This window comes from Pseudorca crassidens, chromosome 5 (genome assembly GCF_039906515.1).
Source record: "Pseudorca crassidens isolate mPseCra1 chromosome 5, mPseCra1.hap1, whole genome shotgun sequence".
Lineage (NCBI taxonomy): Eukaryota > Metazoa > Chordata > Mammalia > Artiodactyla > Delphinidae > Pseudorca > Pseudorca crassidens.
In genome coordinates this window covers 138,784,929-138,804,418 of record NC_090300.1, presented here as the reverse complement: position 1 = coordinate 138,804,418, position 19,490 = coordinate 138,784,929, and the positions used below count along the sequence as shown (strand labels likewise).

At 48.2% G+C, this 19,490-nt stretch overlaps 1 protein-coding gene across 2 annotated transcripts in view; it reads left to right on the top strand.

The window, feature by feature from the left end:
• The window catches only part of RCAN1 (regulator of calcineurin 1), a 95,501-nt gene extending 88,631 nt beyond the window's left edge, over positions 1 to 6,870 (top strand). For both annotated transcript variants that reach the window (XM_067739426.1, XM_067739427.1), the window contains exons 2-4: positions 924 to 1,097; positions 2,747 to 2,906; positions 5,101 to 6,870. In XM_067739426.1, the coding sequence (XP_067595527.1) occupies positions 924 to 1,097; positions 2,747 to 2,906; positions 5,101 to 5,273 (507 nt within the window). In that variant the 3' untranslated portion in view covers positions 5,274 to 6,870. The remainder of the gene's footprint in view (positions 1 to 923; positions 1,098 to 2,746; positions 2,907 to 5,100) is intronic.
• Positions 6,871 to 19,490: the final 12,620 nt, after the last annotated feature.

Sequence of the window (19,490 nt, the reverse complement as noted above, 5' to 3'; positions counted from 1 at the left end):
GTTTCAAGACTGTCCATCACCTCCCTCTCTGGTCAGAAAGGTTTCAGTGGCCTCCCAGGTCCCCCCAAGGGCACCCGCACCCAGGACCCCGCCGGGGGTCGCTCCCTAGAGCTATTCCCAGGAGCTGATGAACGCTCTCGTGAATCTAGGCTTTTAGTCCTTGAACTTGGGCATTTCAATTCTAAGAGCTCATGCTGTTTCATAGTGTTCACTAGCTCTTTCAACACTAGAGCTACATCTGTACATATATTAAAGCCAGAGTGCAGAAATGGGTTCATTGGCAGAATGTTAATTTTTGAAACCACTACTATTTTAGAGAGTTAAAACGTAACAGATTGAATGGGAAAATAATAATGGGAATTTTTTAAAAACTGCTTCCTTTACATTAAGAAATGCAAGCCTTTTCATTAACTTCATTAGTTACCAATTCAATAATAATGTGTTTTGTTTTTTTTTTTGAAATTATCTCCAGTGCTTTTAAGTCCAAAAGCAATATCTGATGGACAAACCAATGCCCTGAGCTGTGTGGTGGGATTGGAGCTCACTAGATTGGGGGAGGTCACAGGACAATAGGGTCTGGCAGGCCAGAAGGGTGACAAATGACCAAATGAAAATGTTCCTTCTACTTTTAAAAAGAATGTTTCCGTGACTGTAAGAAGTGTTGAAGTATTGGTAATTGTTCAGCTGATTAAATGAATTTAGTAAATCGTACATTCTTACTTTTGTATAAAATCACGTATATTAAATTAAAAGGGCAGAATCTCCCCAGAGGAGAAAGGTGGGTTCTCTTTCTTCTCTAAGAAAAAAGTTGGAAGTTCTTGACATGATTAATAATTTGGTTCCTCCATAAGAAATGTAATGAAGTCATCCAGTCAAAGGTCATATGCAGGTAAATTTCAACTCCTTTTATTTTTACTTTTCAGGCCAAATTTGAATCCCTCTTTAGGACATATGACAAAGATATCACCTTTCAGTATTTTAAGAGCTTCAAACGAGTCAGAATAAACTTCAGCAACCCATTATCTGCAGCAGATGCCAGACTCCAGCTACATAAGACGGAATTTCTTGGAAAGGAAATGAAATTATATTTTGCTCAGGTGAATCGAGTTCATTGATACCCATCCTTCTCCCTCCTCCCTCCCACCCTTAAAAGGAGCTTAGACATCCATTACGCATAGGTTGATTTAAAACTCCAAGAAATCATCTTGAGAAGGACAAGATTCATACTCGAAATTTTTCATGTCCCCTATTTTAAGAAGACATCGGGGTGTATTTGAAAGTGCCCTCAGAGATGACCTTCTTGAGTTGAGTGATGAGAGGAGAAAGAGAGCCTTTCCTGACTCAGGAAGGTGGAGGACCGCAGGGTCGTGGGCGTGGCTACCCTTGACCACCCCCCCACCCCCCCACCCCCCCGGGCCAGAGCGGTTCGGCTCTGCGCTGGGTCCCCGCAGCCCGCTCACTCCTGGAGAGCTGGTATCTGCAAGCCGGCCCCGCGCATCAGCACGGGGCTGCCAGACCCGGCCTGCAAGGAAAAAAATGGGTTCACCAGGCAGGTAGCAAATGCTAAGAAATACTTCTGGTAAGCGGGGGTCCCGGCCCCAGGGCATTCCCGGGAGCTGTGCGGCGGGTTTGCTGTTTCTCCTGCATCACCCTTCCTGCCTCCCCCAGCAACTGCCTTCTAGGTAGCTCACAAAGTTCCATTTGATGATGTTACCGGAGTCTAACAGCTTGGCAGGGGGCGGGGCAGGGGCTCTTCGGACGCTTCTCCCTGGTGAAAGAGACCCCCATTGGGGCCCTGAGTTCCCCTTGCCAGTACGGGAGCAGATCCTGTAGAGGGGCTTCCTGACCTTGCGCGAAGGTGAACTTGCCCTTCCAGGGTAAATGAGAGCCGGGATGCCCTGCCCCCTGGTGGTAAGTGCGAGGCGCAGGCTTCAACCTTGGATCCTTAGGGGCAAATTCCCTTCTATGTTTGGTGGGGTTCCGTATAAGTAATTACTTGGTCTCTCCACGACTTTTTCTGGTTTGTTAAAGTAAATGCATGTTCATTGTGATTTTTCTGGGGGGGGGGGGAGGATACTAAAGAACAAAGAAAATCCCAACTGGTAACATTTTGATGTAAGATGTCTCCAAACAGCCCTCTAATCACTGGTATAATTTTTAAGCCCAAACTAGGATCTTGGTCATTGTTCCTTATCATTATTGTTTTAAATATGTATCCTGGAAGGTAGATGTATTTTTCCTTCCTCACTTTGGGCATCTGATTCAGAGACCCAGAGGGAGGGAAGCCTGAGAGCGTGGTGGGCAGGAGTCCTGGGTCATCTTAGAGATGTCGCTTAGCCTTTGGAGCTTCTGTGATATGATGTGATGCCACCGTAATATGAGGAGCTGGAAGCAATTGATGCTGAGATCCCTCTTGACCTCAGGGACAGTGCTTTACTTTTCCCATGTTTACTAAAATTATCTCTGTATATTTTCTATCGGTCTAATTCAAGCATAATTAATTGCAGTCCCAGTGCCTGTGAGTCCCTGTCCTGAGAGGGGCCTCTAATCATGTTTGCACCATAATCCAAGTTCCCTTCCCCGCCCTTAGAAACCGTATTGCGATTCACCCTTGGGCTGCACCTGTTCAGCTGTCTGGACATGGGTTTGTCCTTCACACCTGTCTTCCGTAGGCTGCCATTAAGTGCGATTGCTGCTTCAGTTCTTCCCCCGAGGAACACCCACCTGCATTTATCTCTCTCCTCAGACTTTACACATAGGAAGTTCACACCTGGCTCCACCAAACCCAGACAAGCAGTTTCTGATCTCTCCTCCTGCCTCGCCGCCGGTCGGTTGGAAACAAGTGGAAGACGCTACTCCCGTCATAAATTATGACCTTTTATATGCTATCTCCAAGCTGGGGCCAGGTAAGCAGTGCCCCTCGGGTGGAGAGGGGGCAAGGAGACGTGGAGAGATTGTGGTCAAGGCAGAGACACGCCTGCAGCAGGAGTGGCCACGACCCCATTGCTCTTTCCACTTCTCACGTGATCAGTGCCAGTGTGTGTTGTGACTTGTCTCTATTTGCTCTCTTCTGAATCGAAGTAACCCATGCCCCGGGGTGGGAGCGTGCACGCCTGCCTCTTACTTCATCCATTAGGAAAGCATGCACGCTGGTCCAGGGGACCAAGTACCATGACCCCTCTGGGCCGCATCACGTGAATCCATCCCCTCACCCACTGAGCACAGCCGGTGTGAGGGACTCAAGACCCGGCCTCACGTCCTGTTGCTCCAGGTGGGGATGAGTGATTGGATTTTGGAAAGGGAAAACAGGCTTTCCCCACTTTTAGACATTTCATTTTTAGGCAAGGTAATTTCATCTATTGATCTGCTTCTCCCCTGACCTTTTGAATGTGTGAGGGAACAGGGACCCATAGATCATAGTGGAGAAAGAGCCCCAGTCACGAAGCCCAATAGGGAGGGGTGCTCCCCTAGTGAGCTTGCCAGGGAAAGAAGAGGTTCCAGTCCTCAGAAAGAACAAAGGTGTGAGCATTTAGGAAGAAAGGTACTCTGGCCTCAGGCTTCTCATCCAGAAAATGGGTATTACTGGGTGGAGTAGTAAACGAGATCATCGTGTGAAAAGCACTTCATATAGTGCCTAGCTTATGGGCAGCGCTCAAAACATGTTTTCTGGAAACAGTACAATGTTGGAGGTCCCTGTCCTACCTGATAGGGTTTGGGTGAGCTGGCAGGTGCAATCGGGGTTCTTGGGGGTAAAGAGGTTTGAGCCCCCCTTCTGCCTTATTCGTGGAGCAAATGCAGTAAATGCTGAGGCCATCAGCTTTCTCCTTGACCAGCAATCTGGTGTTCCTCTGAGGGGACGGTTTTATTTCCTTGGACCATTAGCCGTTTCACATGGAAAAGATGACATCTCTGTAAACATCGCTCTGACGGAAAATCCCCCTGTGGTAGAAAGCAAGAATCACATTACTTACTGCTCATCGTGGCATGAAGGTCAAGACGGAAGTGGCCAGCGCTCCTCCTGGCAGCTCCAGGTCAAGGTGTATTAGGTAGCAGAGGGCTGAAACCTCCTGGGATGTTAGAGAAGGGAGGAAGGGGACGTCCACCTGGGGAGAGGCGTCAAACTGCTCCAGAGACAGGAAGTGATGCTAGCGAGCCTTCTTCACACTCTAGAACCTACCATTCTTTACAGACGGCTTGTTTGAGAAGCCCTTCTGGAAAATAGCCATAAGATCAATTTGCCCTTCGTTTACTTAGGGCTTGTGACCTTGAATAGTCTTTCTTTCAACAGTTGAAAGATTGCAAAGGTTTTGCAAATATGATCCTGTCCCCGTGCTTTCTGGATTGCGACTCCTCAGCGGGTAGACAGGGGTTTGTAAAGGGGATCGTGACCCGCATGTTGAGCGATCTCCCTGGCCCTCCACCTTAGTTCCCCCCTACCCCGAGAACGCTGAGGCTCTTCCAGCCGCAGTTACAATAGCATCCCAGTCTCACGAGCGGGGTGGGGAAGAGGCAACACCTTTTTTATGAGGAAAAGCGTCTTGACTGAACCTGATAAAATTCAGGCTGACGGAGAACAGCAGGACACTCCTGGTTCAAGGGGTTGATAGTTGTGTGAAAAAGGATATGGTGTGGTCAAAAATGTTTCCAGAGCACCTGTTTCAACCAGCACACCTGTGTGCTGCACACCCGCGCTTCCTGTCCCTATCGTGGGCTCGAGAGGTCCTTTCCTAACGCCTTTATTCATGCACCGTCTTTTCCTGAACGGGTGCTCCTTGCGCCACACTGGGGAAGTCCTCTGGGTAGCTCAGAGGGCCTGGTGAACATGCTAAGTGTAATTAAAAAATACGCTCCTTCCACACCTTCCATGTGCCTGGACTCAGAGTGTTTGATTGAAAGCTGAGTCATTTACGGTGGTGAGATATAGAATGAGGCACCAAAGAAACACCAATCCAGAGTGTGGCTGCCTGTGGCCCTCAGTCCCCATCGGATGCCCACGGAAGCCTGGCCGAGCTGACCCCTATGTCCGCATCCGTTTGCTCTTTTACTCTTTGACCCTCGGGCCCTTGCCTGAGTTACCCTGCAATTATTTTCTTTCCCTAGGGGAAAAGTATGAATTGCACGCAGCGACCGACACCACTCCCAGTGTGGTGGTCCACGTGTGTGAGAGCGACCAGGAGAACGAGGAAGAAGACGAGGTGGAAAGAATGAAGAGACCCAAACCCAAAATTATCCAGACCAGGAGGCCGGAGTACTCGCCCGTCCACTTAAGCTGAACTGGCACCCAGACGAAGTGTTCTGAATCATACTCACGAGAAGGAATCTTTTACTGTGGAAGCGGCCCAGTCACAACTTTGGAGACGGCAGCCTGTGATCGCTGTGGCAGAAATTCCATGTTGCTCAGAAGAGAATCGAGGCTTTGTCTTCTGGTTCTAACGCTGCGCATCAGTCAATGTTCATGGCTCCTGGGAATGTCCTGAGCCAATCACTGCGTTTGGGGTGATCGCACAAGGACTTCTGGGAACGTCTCGAGAAAACCAATAACGATAGTGTTTTGTACTTGTTCTTTTCTGGTAGGTTCTGTTTTTGCCAGGGGTAGATTGATCAGTGGGTCCAGGGAGAGCCTTCTGTTTTTAACCAGCCTACAAGGTAGACTCTCTCTCCCAGTAGGAAAAGGCACCACGTGAAGCCATAAGGTGTCTGGTGCAGAAAGGTTGTGAAGACAGCAACGCAATGTGGAAATTGTAATGTCTCATTTTTCCCCCTCACGTTCTAATGTTTGTGCATGTGTATTACTGATTTTCAGAACTAACCTTTGGTCGTATATAGCGTTATGCCATTGTTGTTTTACATCTTTGGGGAAGATAGGAAAGCATTTGCAAAATCTGTCACCTTTCCAGATTCAATGACTGTCTTTGCAACAGCACACACAGGGGGATTCTACTGGTAATACACCCACTCAGCATCCTATTTGATGCGACCTAGAGCTTATGCTTTTGCAAAAGAAGTCGATCTGAAATTCCTACGTAGCGTTTTGCTTATAAAACTCAGAAAAGAGCAGTTTCACTGCCAACTTTTAGTGGGTGAGAAATTTTAGTGTAGATGTTTTAGGTCAGACAATAAATGGGTTTCATTTATTTCTTTTACGTGGTAGTTTATATACATGAATCACAGCCAAAACCCTTTTTGGGGGGAACTTTCAGTTGAGATCATTGATTTTTTTTTTAACCCCACTGAAACATCAAGATAAACTTGTAAATAAAGCTGATAGCATATATTCATACCTGTTGTGCCCTTGGGTGAGAAATACGGCCGTGGAAGACTAGTGTAAGATGTATTAACCTCCCTGTGAATCGTATGTTATAGAAAATGCCTTTCAGCTATTTGACAGGACCTGAATTCAAAGCATGTGAAGCGGACAGTAGATGCGTGGTGGTATGAGAAGGATGCAGTGCCTTTCCCCATTCATTCCTGACGGAATTGTCACACTAGGTTAAATGTTTGTAATTTTTTTCTAGTTGTCATGTGTGTGTCTGGTCAATAGGTATTCTATTTTGGCCTTACAATACCATAACAAGGTTTGTCCTTTTGAAATACCTAATGCCAAGTAACAATGCATGCTTTGGGAATGTGGAAGATGGTTTTCTTTAAGAAGCAAAGGTATGTGGCTGTTCCTATCAAGACATTGACTGAATGTTCTCAAAACCCTGTTTACAGTACTTGGTGGGGGGTCGGGGCAGATGAGGGAGAGACCATTGCATAGCTGTTCAAGTGTCCCTAGTTAAGTGCTTTTAAACTGGAGAGGCTAACCTCAAGATATTTTTTTTAACTGCATTCTATAATAAATCAACACAATATGCTCTTTACGGAAAAGTTACCTGGTTTGTCATTTTATTTCTAATTGTCAACCTGTGCACCCTTTGAATTCTGCAGTCTCAGAAGGACGCATCCCTTCATCAGTTTGAGTCTGGAAACTCCCAGATCCTTGCTGTGATTCACAGAGGGTCAACCACACTAATGCTGCATCACCTAGGAAAGGGGAAAATGGAGAAAACTGAAATCAGAAGTCTGAGTCTTTCCTTTGTCCAGGGAGAGGATACTCTGATGAAAACCCTTTTCGCCAGCAGACCCACTCAACGACAATCTCTCTGATTGTTCATTTAAGGAGTTTTCTTTCCTGTTAGAAAAGATGCCCATGGAAGATTCTAAGTTACAAAGGCCAGTTATGTTCAGAAAATCTGTCTGTAAGCCTCCTCTTTGAATCTCACCTGGAACTCTTATTACAAATGGTGGTGAACTCCTGGTCAGCCCCCAAAGGCCTAAACAACCCCATGTTTATTTGCTGAACTAGAGCAAATGGTGTTAATCTTCATCGAGACAGGCATCAGGCATTTTTCCATGAAAATTCACTTGCTCCTCTGTTTTCCTTGTACAAGCAGCCTCATTCTGTCATTCCCCAACAGCATTTGCATATTTTTAATTCATATACGTTTGAGGTTTAAACATGTTGGAAAATCCACATTTCCACCACATTTCCAACAATCTGATTGTTGAGGAGATTCACTAATTAACCACGGGGGTGGGGCTGTTATTTGTCATCGTGTTGAATAACTAGGAGCCCCTGCAGAGCAGAACTGAATTGGGAAGTGTGCTGGTCCAGGATCCTGTTTCATAAATAACCCAGGAGGGAGTTCCCTGGCGGCCTAGTGGTTAGGATTCCGGGCTTTCACTGCCGGGGCCCAGGTTCAATCCCTGGTGGGGCAACTGAGATCCCACAAGCCACGCGATGTGGCAAAACAAAACATACCATTAATAACCCTGGAATAAAGTCGAATTGTGTTGTCAGTTAATGCAGATTTCCAACAGTTCCCCTTACACCACTGGGGAAATACAGGTGGCTGGTCCCACTGCCCGGGAAGCCGTCAGACCCTAGAGTAGAAATCACAAGTCGACAAACAGCCTCACTCCTGATGGACGATGTCTGATGAGTGGTTCTGTGGCAGGTACAGCCTCACCTGAAATTCCAAAGCCAATCATGCTCACAGTCTGGTTACCTGGCCGATGATTATGAAGGGCCCCAAATCACGCATGCTTGAGTGCCCAGGACTCAAGCATCTCGCTAGCCCTGCTAGCGAGAGGGCTCAGTAAAATGCAAAACGACAGACACAGACAGGCAGAATCACACGGGACGCATCCTTTGCCATTGATTGGTTGTGTTCCTTAAAGAGATTTTCATAGACTATATTTCTCATCTGATGATAAGTAGCTTGGAGCCACCCATCGGAGAAAAGAAAATCAGCCCCTCAATGTATGCTACATCCAAGCAATGGGAGGTAAATGATGAGAGAAGTATACATTTCGTGCGGCTATTAATACTCGGGCTATAAACATTGACTTGCATGCAGTCAGCAAGCATTTAGGATTTTTCATGTCCAGAATCTTGTGAGAATTAGTGCCCGCAGGAGATGTGGGTTTTTGGAGAGCTTTAATTTTAGGTGAAATTGTACAGAACTCACTACCAACTAAATAGATTTTCTCAAATGTTCATTGCAAAGGATTAAATATACTATACAGGCATGTTATGACCAAAAGTGCATCGGCAGTTGGGGTACGTCATATTTTACAGCATTTAAAGAATCCTGTGGAATATTTGCATTAAGTGCCTATCAGGTAAAGTTCATCTAAAGGTCAACAATTCAGATGGAAATTACATAAAGAATTTACCTTAAAATTATCTGAGAAGAAGTTAGGGTATAATAAGAAATACATTTTTTTCTTCTCCAATTCTCGTGTCTTTTGATTCTAAGGTAGGACCTGTAGGGAACTTTTTTTCAAGTATATGCCGCCACGCTTGGCAATCTTTAATTCACATCTGAAATTCTCACTCTCGTGGCTCACCAAAAGTTACACGGCAATCAGGTAGATGGATTTTATTCTCACATATCTCACTTTCTTCAGCACTCCCTCCCGCTGTTCGTGAAAGGTCATTTTAATCATGACTACGTTTATGAAAGCCAGAGAAGATTATTTGGAAGTGACTGAGATGCGGTCCCTACATGCACCGTTTCTCCTTCTTTCAAGATTCTGATTAGGGATCCGATGACCATTCTTTACAGCGACTGACAGCCAAGCCGCTCACAGCTTACAGTAGCCCCTGCTCACAGCTGTATCTTGCAAGGCTATCAAGAACGCCCCTCCTGGCTGACATTCATATTCTGGTCATGTGGAATTTGCAGTGTTTCTAACTCACTCTGTTCTGTCTTCCCTGTGCTCCACTGAGATGTTCCCTAAAACATCCCACTGCCCCAGCCCCGCCTGGGCTAACTCCACGATGATGTGTATACCATGAGAAACGTCCCATGTCTGCCCTACTCACCTCTGTCTGAATAACTAGCAGCTACCACTGTGCCCAGCCTGCAGTGCTTAATAAATGTTCCTGAAATAATTAGCCGACTCATTGATATTTGTCCTACGTCTCCACCATTAATGTCACTTCCCCTGAGAATCCCTCCCAGCTACTCCTGCTATGTCACCCATTGTGTCCCATAATTCCCTGTTGTAGTATGTATTGCCTTTTTAGCATAATTGTTAAATTGTCTGTCTTCGCTGTTAGAACATAAATCAAGTGGAGATGGGATTCCCGGTGGCCTTTGGCTCAGAGCAGACATTCAAAAAAAGTTGGATGGATGGACAGGTGGGTGGGTGAATTGGTAGATGAGTGGAATGGATGAATGGATGGATGGATGGAAGGATGGATGAATAGGTGGGTGATGAATGGATGGACAAATGGATGGATGGATGGATAGATGGATGGATGTGTAGGCAAATGGGTGGATGGATGGATAGATGGATGGATGGATGGATAGGTGGGTGGGGGGGATGGATGGATGGATGCAGATTTCAGAGGATGAAGAGTGAAAACGTCACTGAGAAAAAATAGAAAAATAATAAGGCATGTTTCTCTCTCCTTAGTCAGTAGAGCCAATAATCAGCTCAGTGCTTTAATTCAACAAAATGCCAGGCTGCTAGAGCAACAAGAATGAAAGAAGGGCTTCCCTGGTGGCACAGTGGTTGAGAGTCCGCCTGCCGATGCAGGGGACATGGCTTCGTGCCCCGGTCCAGGAGGATCCCACATGCCGCGGAGCGGCTGGGCCCGTGAGCCATGGCCGCTGAACCTGCGCGTCCGGAGCCTGTGATCCGCAACAGGAGAGGCCACAACAGTGAGAGGCCCGTGTACCGCAAAAAAAATAAGAAAAAAAAAAAAGAATGAAAGAGAAAGAAAAGGAGACATAATTGTGTTGGAGTAAAGCAATAGATGAGAAAAGAAGAAACTTTGCTTTTAAATTTTCTTTTCAGAACAGATTGATTGGCTAGAGGATGAGTGACTAGAAAGGAGCATCATGGAATTTTTCAGAATGATGGAAATGTTCTATATCTTGATGGAGGAACACAGTAATGACAGCAGTAACAACACCACAGTAGTAGTAAAACAAGTTTATACATTTGTCCAAAACGGATCAATCCGCATACTTAAAATGTGTGCATTTTGTTTTATGTAAAGTATGCCTCAATAAAGTTGATTTATTTTTAAAATCAGGATAAAGGAAAATATTTAAATCTTAGACAATGGACAAAAGTTGGGGGAAGGTCTTAATCCTCACCCTATCCTTGTAAAAACATTTTTCAAGTGTATAATGCTTTCATAACATTCTTAGAACACAGTATTATACGGCGAGGCAAAGCAGCTTCCCAGATTAGAGTGTGAGCATTCTGATTAATCTCTTCTAGAAGACCTTGATATGTCCATGACAATCTGTTAACGTTAAAAAGTAACCTGGGTCATAGTTCTTTCCCTAAAGTTTAATATATGACTAATTTTTCATATGTTCAGAACCAACCAATTACTACTTCAAGAATATATTCATCCATGGGACTTTGCTGGGGGCACAGTGGTTAAGAATCCGCCTGCCAATGCAGGGGACACGGGTTCAATCCCTGGTCCGGGAGGATCCCACAGGCCGCGGAGCGGCTGGGCCCGTGAGCCATGGCCGCTGAGCCTGCGCGTCCGGAGCCTGTGCTCCACAACGGGAGAGGCCGTAGCAGTGAGAGGCCCGCGTACCGCAAAAAAAAAGAAAAACCACAAGAAGATGTGACCTGTTTTCATTTGGTATCTGGCTGCCAATCTACTGTTTCCCTAAACCTAACTGTGCAGTGTTCAGCCCCCGAGCTGCTTCCACTTCAAATCAGTTACTTCAAGTTTTCTCTGCTGAATTTCATAAATGATTTGTCTTCCTGTTTTGTTGAGAGCTGCTCTGTTCCAGATTCTTGATGGATTTAACCCTCACAGTGCTTGGGGCTTCACCAAAACGGGTGTCACTCTTCTCCCTGAAGTTACTCAGTATCTCTGACCGAGTCTACTGTCATAACCTATTGAGAGGTTATCCTCTGCACCGATGTTTTTCTTTTCTTTTTTCCTCTTTCTACCCCTGGAGGCTCATCAGGAAAACAATGGGAAGAGTTTCCCCTTCCAAAGTGTTGAACCAGGATACTGTACTTCTAAGACTGGGCTTCATTAGCCTCCAGATGAGGTCAGCAAGATCTCCTTGGATCCTGGTGTCTGGGGCTCCCCTCTCTGAAAGGTCAAGGTCTTCCTGGTGGGTAGTCCAGTTTCCAATGTCTAAGAAAAGAGACAGAGTGAAGAATCTGTGCTCAGAGCTGGGAGGTTCGGGTTGGGGTGGGAGAAACAGAAGGCGGGGCTATAAAAGGAGAGAGCTGACCTTGGAAGAGGTTGACTCATCCTTGTGAGGGTTTCAGGACCAAGTGTGAAGCCAAACTTGGCATGGCTGGAGTCACTGGCATCTCCCACTAAGGATCCTCTTCTTGGCCTGGGTCTTGCAGGCCTGAGCAAGGACCAGAGGCAGCCCCCGTCAATCAAGGACCAGGCCGTCCATGGTGGGGGGCTCAGGAGGCACAACCCCGGGCTCCCTGTGTTCATAGAAAGAGTCCCCTACATTGACTTCCACTGAACTGCCGGCCAATCCCAGGAGGCGAGTTTCTGAGCAAATTTCATTTTACCCTGTGCTTGGGATGTTTGGTTTTTTGTTTGTTTTTATTTTGCTTTTCATTTAGATAAAATGTGCCCAAGTCCAAAATTTCTTTTTTATCTTAATTTCCACGCAGGACCCTTAGGCCTGTCCGTCCTCCCATGTTCCCATCAGTAGCAACACCATTCACCCAGCTCAGCTGAGAAACCCTTTGTCTCACTCTCCTCTCCAACGCATTAGCAAATGTTCTCCCCTCTGTCTTCAAAATACATTCAGAATCTCCCTCCTTCAGGTCACCTGGCCCTCCGAGGTCTCTGCCCTGGGGCACTGCAGAGCTTCCTGTGTGGTCACCTGCTCTGCCCCCGCCTCTTCCAGTCACTTGTCCACAGAACCAGAGGGACCCTTGTTACGGTACATCAGATCCCGCCACACCCTTGCTCACTGCCACCCCCGCCCCCCGCACCAGGACTTTCTGTGTGATGGGCTGGATGGTGGACCCCAAAGATATCCAGGTTCTAATCCCTGGGACCTGTGGATGTGACCTTACAGGGCAACGGGAACTTTGCAAGTGTGATTAAGATAAAGATTTAGAGATGGGGAGATTATCCTGGTGGGCCCCACGTGTAATCACAAGAGTCCTGATAAGAGAGAAGCAGAGACAGATGTGATGACAGAGAAGAGATTTGAAGATGCTACACTGTTGGCTTTGAAAATGGAGGAAGAGACCATGAACCAAGGGATGCAAGAAATACAGCTCTTGAAGCTGGAATAGGCAAGAAAAAGGATTCTCCCCCAGAGCCTCCGGGTGCACGTGGCTCTGCCCACACCTTGACTTCAGCCCAATGAAACTGATTTTGTTTGTTTGTTTTGTTTTGTTTTTGTTTTTTTGCAGTACACGGGCCTCTCACTGTTGTGGCGTCTCCCCTCGCGGAGCACAGGCTCCGGACGCGCAGGCTCAGCGGCCATGGCTCACGGGCCCAGCCGCTCCGTGGCATGTGGGATCTTCCCGGACGGGGGCACGAACCCATGTCCCCTGCATCGGCAGGCGGACTCTCAACCACTGCGCCACCAGGGAAGCCCTGAAACTGATTTTTTGATCTCAGCCCGCAGAACTTAAGGAGAGTAAATGCTACATTAAGGTACAGTGTGTGTGGTAATTGGTTATAGCAGGAGTAGGAAGCTAATATATACCCCCGCTCCCCGACTTAGAATTTAAAATCCTTACTGGGCTTTGAGGCCCTCTTCCTCCAGGCCTTTGTCCTTTCTCTCCGACCTCCCTGTCTACACTCTCTCCCTGGCTCAGCACTGGCTAGTTACACCAACATGCTAAACACACTCCCCTGTATTCAAGTTTGCCAAAGATACTAATTACCATGAAGTTCCCAGGACAGGACTGAAAGGAGTGTGGGTGGTGATTCTCAGGCCTTTGCCTTGGGCCCCAAATACCAGCAACTACTGGATTTACTGTCCGGAAGAAAGTTACGCCCTAGACCAATGTTGCCGGACACCCAGGGCAGGAGATGACCCATACTGGCCCCCGCCTGGTTGTGCCACATGGGCTAGGCAGCAGGTGGGCCCCCGAGCCAGCAATGGAAATCACGAATTACCAAAAATTCAGAGTACTTTCTGGAAATGAAGTTTCCTCCCCAGGAAGCAAGGTGTTTGGATCTTGACTGGGATACACTCTTGGCACACTCCACGGATGGTGGTCGCAGGAAGGCGCTGACCGACAGATGTCCTTAAGGGCTCAGGCTAAAGGGGACGTTAATGGGGACATTCCCGGTCCTAATGCCCAGTCTTGGGTGACTGCAGCAAAGATCTCAAGGCCTCCAAAGTAAGGGTTTGGGCGGCCAAGAACAGGAGCTGTACAAGGCCATATATGGTGATGGGCTGCCCCCCGCCCCCCGATCCCGAGGGTCCTAGACTCAGGCCACGTGGCAAGGTCACCCTGAGGGGCGTGCTTTGTTCGCCCAAGTGAGCCTGAGCCCCACTCACAGCCTCTTCCAACTGCAGAAGCTGATGGAGACCTGGAGGAGGGAAAGGGAAGGGGAAGGTGGGGTAGAATACAGGATGGTCATGGCGCCAGGCAAGGCCTGCGTGCAGCGGCGCGTTGCTGGCCCGCAGATCTCAGGGCCTTACCTGCAGGCCTGTGGAAGCTGGCGGCCAGGGGCCGGGGATCCTCTTCTACCACCAAAAAGACAAGCCGCTCGGCCTGTCGTGAAGGACCCAGAAAATTGTGACCTGGAGCTCACCCAGTGGAGCTGTGCTCAGGAAGAAGGGACTAGAAAGAGTGCCTGAGACGGCCCCAATGAGAAGAACCTACCGCCGATGATAAGAACACTGCAGTGTGGCTGGGAGGGGGCCTCCAGACACACAAAAGGGACAGGAGAAGGAGGCAGCGCAAGCCCCTCTTCAATCAGGGACCATCCGCTTCACTCTCCATCCTCGCCGCCACCGCCAGACCACGGGCAGAGGCGGAGGCGTGCTCATCCGCCAGCAGGGACCTGGCCATGGAAGCCCCCTACCCTTGCACTGCCACTCCCCTGCGGCAGGGCTAACTCCCCTGCAGAGACGCAGGCTGAGAGGGAGGAGACCTCAGGCATAGGCACAGCCCGCCTTCTCCTGGGAGAGAGCCGGGAATCCAGGAAGAGGCGCATGGCCTTGGGATGCGGCTGAGCTCCCGCCTTCTGGGACCTCCCGCCTTCTGGGACCGCCCGCCAGCCAAGGCCGGCAGCGCTCCCTGCTGCCCGTATTGAGCTGTACACACTCAGGGAGTACGGAGGAGAGACGTGCAGCAGCGAGCGGGGAGCGGAAGTTCTGGGGTGGAGGCTGACATTCTGCAGGACGGGAGGTGAGGCAGACAGGTGACCTGGACAGGCAAGGGGGCTCAGCAGGAGGCCATCCCTGGTCTGATGAGACAGTCCCGTTGTCCCCAGTCGTAAGAGAGTTCCCAGAGCTTAGCAGAAGTCTGGCTGAGGCCGCGCTGCCTGGGGTTAGAAAGGATGGGATTGGTGAGAATGCAGTTGTGAATTGGGGTCGAGGGGTTGTGGTTGGTGGACTGACGAGGTTGACCCCCAAGATTCCCACCGCCATCCCTGGGGAACAAGCCCCTCCCCTGAGTGTGGGCAGGCCCTGTGACTGTGACGGGCTATCACCCCCATGATGATATCACCTGATATGGGAAAAGGGATTTCGCAGTTAGAACGCAGTACCCGACTCAGCTGACTTTGAGTTAATCCAAAGGAAGATGCTCCCGGGTGGGCCTGACCTAATCAGGCGAGTCCTCAAAGGAGAGCAGAGCCGTAGCAGGGTTTTCCTGCTGGCCGGGAAGAGGCAAGCTGTGAGAGGAGGGCCATGTGCCAGGCACCTGGGGGCAGCTTCTAGAAGCCGAGAGCAGTCCCTGGCCAACAGCCAGCTAGAAAAGGGGATGTCAGTTCTACAGCTGCAAGGAGATGACTTCTGCTAACAACTGCGTGAGTTTGAAAGAGGACTCCGAGCCTCAGGTGAGATCGCAGCCCTGGCTAACACCTTGACTCCAAGGGGGTCTCACCTGGGGAGAGACCCTGAGCAGAGGACGCAGCCGTCACAGACCTGGATCCTGACCCACCGAAACTGTGAGATGATAAATGTGTTCTCTGAAACCTCCAAGTTGGTGGTAATTCATTGAGCAGCGATAGAAAACTAATACAGAGGTGTAAGGTGTAACCTCAGAAGGGAGGTGTGGCATCCTCATCGGGCCAGACTCACAGTGCCGCGTGACCTGTCCAAGGCCAGCTCCTCTGGGGCAGCCTGTGTGGCCCCGTGCGCTGTCAGCCCCCAATGAACCTGATATCTCCTTAGGCCATCCCTTTGTTGCACGCTGCAGGCCATGTGGACTCAAACACTGATCTCTCCTCTCCCCTTTAATGCGGCGTTTATAAACATATTTTAATAGTTACATTAAGCTCTTTCCTAAGCAATTTTGCAACAAAATACAGCTTTGAATTTGGGTGGGTTGTTTTTCAAGGATACAATACTCTTAGTACAAAGCATTGTTATAAAATGTGCAGGGCTTCCCTGGTGGTGCAGTGGCTGAGAGTCCGCCTGGCGATGCAGGGGACACGGGTTCGTGCCCCGGTCCAGGAAGATCCCACATGCCGTGGAGCGGCTGGGCCCGTAAGCCATGGCCGCTGAGCCTGTGCGTCCGAAGCCTGTGCTCCGCAACGGGAGAGGCCACAGCAGTGAGAGGCCCACGTACCGCAAAAACAAAAAACAAAACAAACAAACAAAAAAAGGGTGAAGAAGGACTGCTAGCTGTATTGCATTTTTTATCATATATATTCACTTCTATGGATATTTTTATAAAGGTGTCCAGTGACTGCTTGCTCACTCTTTGCATATTTCCCATGTTTTTAAAAATACATTCTGTCCTAATGTTTGATTATTCTGAAGCCTTTCAAGAGAGAGTTACCTCATAGATGTCCTTCCAGAAAACACCAAATCGTGAGTGAAACCGATTAGCTAACCTAGACCTGAGGCGATGAGTTAGGCTCTTTGTATGCCTCCGAAGAACGATGGTCTGTGGTTCTAGATGGTGCTGTCATTGTGCAGTCCCTGGTCTAAAAACATTCTAAAAGCCAGAGTAAGTGTCTAAATTTTTTCAGATGCTAAAGCCGCTGGTCCTCAGTGGTCCTCTCACCTCTTACATTGCGATGCCGTGGAGTTTTAAGGCCGAGCATTGTATTAACCTGAATAGGACCTGCTCAGTTTCATCTCATCACCGACTCAGGTCCTCTCATGGGCAAGGGAGAGCTGGGATACGCTACCCCTGCCCCATCATTTAATCCCCCCAAGAGAGATATTCAGGGCTGACCCGCTGATGTGTGTTTATGTCTCGCACCATCAGAGGTGTGCTTTCCTTCTTTCAGAAAGAAGTCTTGACATGCTTACGTGGGTCAGGCCCTTGTTCCCCGCACACTTTTCCACCCAGGCCTCTCTCAGGAACTCCAGAATTGCCTATCCGGCAGGGCTCATTGATTTCCAATCCGCATTTCCAGATCTCAGCCCTGTCCACCCAGTGACTCAAGCTAGGGCCATGGAAGGTGGCCTCCTTATCCCCGACTTCAGTCACTTTTGCAAGTCCCGGTCCCTCTCTGTTCTATCTTTAGGATGTGCCCCCTGTGTTCCCACCCCATCAGACCCTCACCCTTTCTCACTGTATTATAGGCAAAGCCTCGCCCATCCATTCTCCACACAACAGCTCGAGTGAGCTTTCTAACACGTAGGTCTGATCTTCATGCCTCCTTCATCTTCATCCTAAAGTCCAAACTCAGTCTCCTAAGATGCATCCATTTACACTGGGAATTCTTTCTCACCTCCTGCAGAGATAGCAAGCACAGTGGGCATCTGCACTTCTCTGGACGTACGTGCCACACTTCCACCTCTGTCTTCACCTGCGATGTCTTTCTCTGACTTTCCAGCTTCTAGTTGTTCTCAGGGAACTTCTCAGGCATCATGTCCTTTGGGATGACTTGCCTGCCACTTGCCTGTCCCATCAAATGGAGCTGTGTGTCCCTGGGACTTACCTGGCGGTCCAGTGGTTAAGACTCCGAGCTCCCACTGCAGGGGGCGTGGGTTTGATCCCTGGTCGGGGTACTACGTGTCCCTGCCCCGGCTCCTGCAAACCCATTGAGTTCCCGGCACAGCTCTCACCCCACTGATCTAGACCCCAGTGGTTGGCCTCCCTTCCAGCCCCCAGCCAGTTCACCAGCTGATTTATTTGTCTCTGGTTTCTCAGCACCTAGCAGAGGTTTGGAATGAAATCATCGCTCAATAGCTACTTGTTGAATGAATTGCTTACAACCCAGCTCGATCCCTTTTTCTTTAACTCTGTATGGGTGTAGTTCCCTCAAGCACTATTGAGTGGGCCGTGTCTGTGTGGGAGGCTAGAACCTAAGGCAGGTGATGCACACGAATATTTCACCGGGGTGTTTTCTGGGTGCAGACTCTGTGCACCAACATGGAAACGCGGGCCTGGCTTTCCCCAGATGCGTCCAAGAGAGGCTGGTTCTTACCTCCACGCCCCCAGCTGTGTTCACATTGTGTGATCTATCCAACCAGCGGAGTTAAGCTAAAGCAAGAAATCACTGATGAGAAAACCTTTGATTTCTCACATGGAAGTGTGACACGCACGCATGAGAAAACAGTGATGAGAAAACATTTCAAAGATAAGATCAGTCTAGACACCTAGCAGTTTTCTGAAAGGTTGTCCCCTTGGGATCTGCAGGGCCCGCCTTAAGGAGCTGGGACAGAAGGGACATTCCTGAGTTTTTGACCTGGACCTGCAATATGGAACCACTGCAGCCACAGAATTCTTTTTCTTTTTTTAAGAAGCAACTATTTATGTATTTATTTTAAATAGATAAGGGTTTATTTGTTCACATATACGCAGAAGCCCAAAGATTGGCAGATCAGATCTGACACAGTGGCTCAAAAATCAACAGGGGACCCAAACACCTTCCCATTTTTCTTGTTGCAAGGCAGTCTCTATTGTGTCTGCTCTTGCACTGTCTTCCACGTAAAGAGCATGAGTTTGGAGGCTTAGTTTGATTATGATGTTTATTTCAATTTTTAATACATTGAATATGTAGCATCACATATATGGAATTCAACTGATGTGGCTATCTTTGTTTCTTATAAAGTAACGCACAGGGCTTCCCTGGTGGCGCAGTGGTTGAGAGTCCGCCTGCCGATGCAGGGGACGCGGGTTCGTGCCCCGGTCCGGGAGGATCCCACATGCCACGGAGTGGCTGGGTCCGTGAGCCATGGCCGCTGAGCCTGCGCGTCCGGAGCCTGTGCTCTGCAACGGGAGAGGCCACAACAGTGAGAGGCCCACGTACCGGAAAAAAAAAAAAAAAAAAAAAAAAGTAAGGCACAGTCCTTCGGTCCTAGGTAAATAATGTACTCTTAATATATTAAAAACTCATGAGAAGTACGACCTTCTGCATCACCATTTGATGGGTAGGAATAATGGTTGTAAAACTTGGTTGCTGAATTGAGGTTTCTTTTGTAAGTGTCAAAATGGTAGCATAGGGAAAGAGTACAGGTTGCGGGGGATATGCATTAAGAATCTTGCTATTGTTGCCTTCTACATAGAATGGAATAAACAGGTTATGAAGACTTGTATTTGTAAAGATAAAAACAACGCAGCCACATAATTCTGAATGCACAATAGTGATCCGTTCCTGAGGAATTCCCTGTTGGGTCTGAAAACAAAATAATCTCTGCATGTGAGGCACTTAACATACAAGTGCTATACAACTCTACTGACAAAGAGTATATGTTGAAATTACTTTTAAACAATGTTTCTTAAAAAAAAAAAAAGAAAACTGCCATTAAAAAGTTTTTGTTTTTGTTTTTTTCCCCAGAAACTTCTGTCTTGTCTCACTAAGCTCAACACACGGGAATTTT